The sequence below is a fragment of the Rutilus rutilus genome (genome assembly GCF_951802725.1).
Source record: "Rutilus rutilus genome assembly, chromosome: 19".
NCBI lineage: Eukaryota > Metazoa > Chordata > Actinopteri > Cypriniformes > Leuciscidae > Rutilus > Rutilus rutilus.
In genome coordinates, this window is record NC_140232.1 from 13,783,143 (window position 1) to 13,785,206 (window position 2,064).

The following is a 2,064-nucleotide window of genomic DNA, read 5'->3' on the forward strand; positions in this document are numbered from 1 at the left end:
TACTGGGCCATGAGAGAGTAACATGCGTAGCACACTGTTTACACAACTTACTCATAACAGACACTCTTAACAAAATCCCTGAAGCACAAGCCTTAATTTCCCAATGCAAAGATATTGTCAGTGCACTGCACTTCAAGGCACATATAATAGAGGAATTTGTGTTAGAGCAGAAAGAGGCAGACATATTTGCCAAGATTCAAGACCTGCAGGATGAAATTGATGCAGATTCCAATGATCCTATTGATGAAATGGATGATGCTGAGGATTGGCAGCTGGGAACTAAGAAATCAAAACAGGGCTCACAGACACACAAAACACTGAAGACCACAGTGCCAACACGTTGGAACAGTGTCCTCAACATGATCAGAAGCTTAGTCAGTATGGAGACAGAAGTCACTGAAATCCTGAAGAGGATAGGAAAGCCCTTGTTATGCCTCCTACCTGATGACATCAAGCTACTTTGTAACTTAGCTAGCTTTTTGGAAGACTTTGAGAAATTCACTCTCATTATAAGTGAAGTCAGTCCAAACCTGAGTGCCATACCACTAATCAGGGCTCGAATCAAGAAAATCTGTGCAGTGGCTCCCAGAGATCCACTACTAATGAAGAGAGTCAAAGAACGAATAGTGAAAAACATGGACAAACGAATCCCCATGTCAGATCTGGTTAGAGCCACCGCAGTGTTTGATCCAGCTGTCAGAGATATCACTATGACGAAAGATGAAAGCAGAGAGCTGCTGCAGAATCTCCATGAGAAACTGAACTCCTCCAGGTGACATTGATATTTCCGTGTACTTGCTAATCACTTACTTTTCTCATGGTTTTGATTTTAACAGCCATTTGCCTTATGCATATATTTCACTTTTCAGATTCAGTTCAACAGTGTTTGGGGTTGGAGATGAGAGGACAACAACTGATGGTGGTTCTGGAGGTCCTTCTGGTGGGAATGGTGACCACGATGGCGATGTGGGAGGAAGTGCGAAACGCCTGCGACTAGAATTATTAGCAGAGGCACAAGAAGATGCAGAAGCTCATTCTTCAAGTTCTATCCTTGACCAAGAGATAGATGCTTTTCTGGCAGTGAGAACAAGAGACCAAGGAGCATTGGACTTTTGGCGAACCCATAGCAATAATTTCCCCACACTGTCCGCTATGGCCCGGTGCTACCTCTCCATTTCACCAGGTAGTGTGCCGGTGGAATGCATGTTTAGTTCCACTGGCCTACTGCTCAATGGCAAACGATCATCACTTGCTCCTTCAAGGTGTAATATGATAAGCTTCATCCATGATAATGCCAAGTTATTGTATACAACTTAGCCTACATACATTTAGCCTAAACACAACACATTGTAGGCTATTTGAAAATGTTTAGTAGCATACAGACTACAAAATAAATATGTACGTTGTGAAAGTAAAATCTGGTGTTTTCTTTATTACATTGTATTGCATTTTGTAGAAATAAGTGTAAGCCATGCATTGCTTGGAAATATTGAGATCTAGTAAATCAGTATAACATAGACATCTGTAGACATGAAGTGGCAGCTTCAGCCATTTGCAGCTATGAAAAGTTTGGCGGCTGCAGCAGCCATTTAGGTTTTGGCTGAGCCGGCTAGCCAGCCAATAACTTCATCAGCCAGCCATTATTCTCAAAACAAATGGCTTCGGGCTCTAGTTGCAATGTCATGGAAGATTTACAGCATATGGAGGAGATGAACGTGCCATCCAATCTTTGCCTGATAATGATAAAGTTGCCGTATAGATTGAGGGAAAAATGGAGGTCTGACGCCTGGGAGCTACAGGAGCGCCGTGGTTACAGAGCTATGTTCCCAGACTTTGTGACCTTCATTGAGCATCAGGTAAAGATTCTGTCTGATCCTCTATTTGGTGACCTACAGGGCACGCCACCAGACTCTTCCTCTAAACCCAAGGGTAGATATACCGGAAGAGGACAAGCTAATGTTGCTGCCATTAATACTGGCTCAGGACTGACTACACCAGCAGCTTGGCACCAAGAGCGCAGAGGGCCAGTTTTACAGAAGAATGACAAAGAGTCATGCTGTGTGT

General features: G+C 43.3%; 1 protein-coding gene across 1 annotated transcript; it reads left to right on the forward strand.

The window, feature by feature from the left end:
- The first annotated feature begins 204 nt into the window (after positions 1–204).
- LOC311278725 (uncharacterized protein) lies at positions 205–1,348 on the forward strand. The gene is made up of 2 exons (XM_084389731.1): positions 205–772; positions 870–1,348. The coding sequence occupies exons 1-2, from the start codon at positions 249–251 to the stop codon at positions 1,315–1,317; spliced, it is 972 nt and encodes a 323-aa protein (XP_084245857.1). The 5' UTR covers positions 205–248; the 3' UTR covers positions 1,318–1,348.
- Positions 1,349–2,064: the final 716 nt, after the last annotated feature.

Coding starts and splice junctions, on each gene's coding strand:
- LOC311278725 (XM_084389731.1), top strand. CDS start 249: ATGGATGATGCTGAGGATTGGCAGCTGGGAACTAAGAAATCAAAACAG. Junction 773..869: donor GAGAAACTGAACTCCTCCAG/GTGACATTGATA, acceptor TTCACTTTTCAG/ATTCAGTTCAACAGTGTTTG.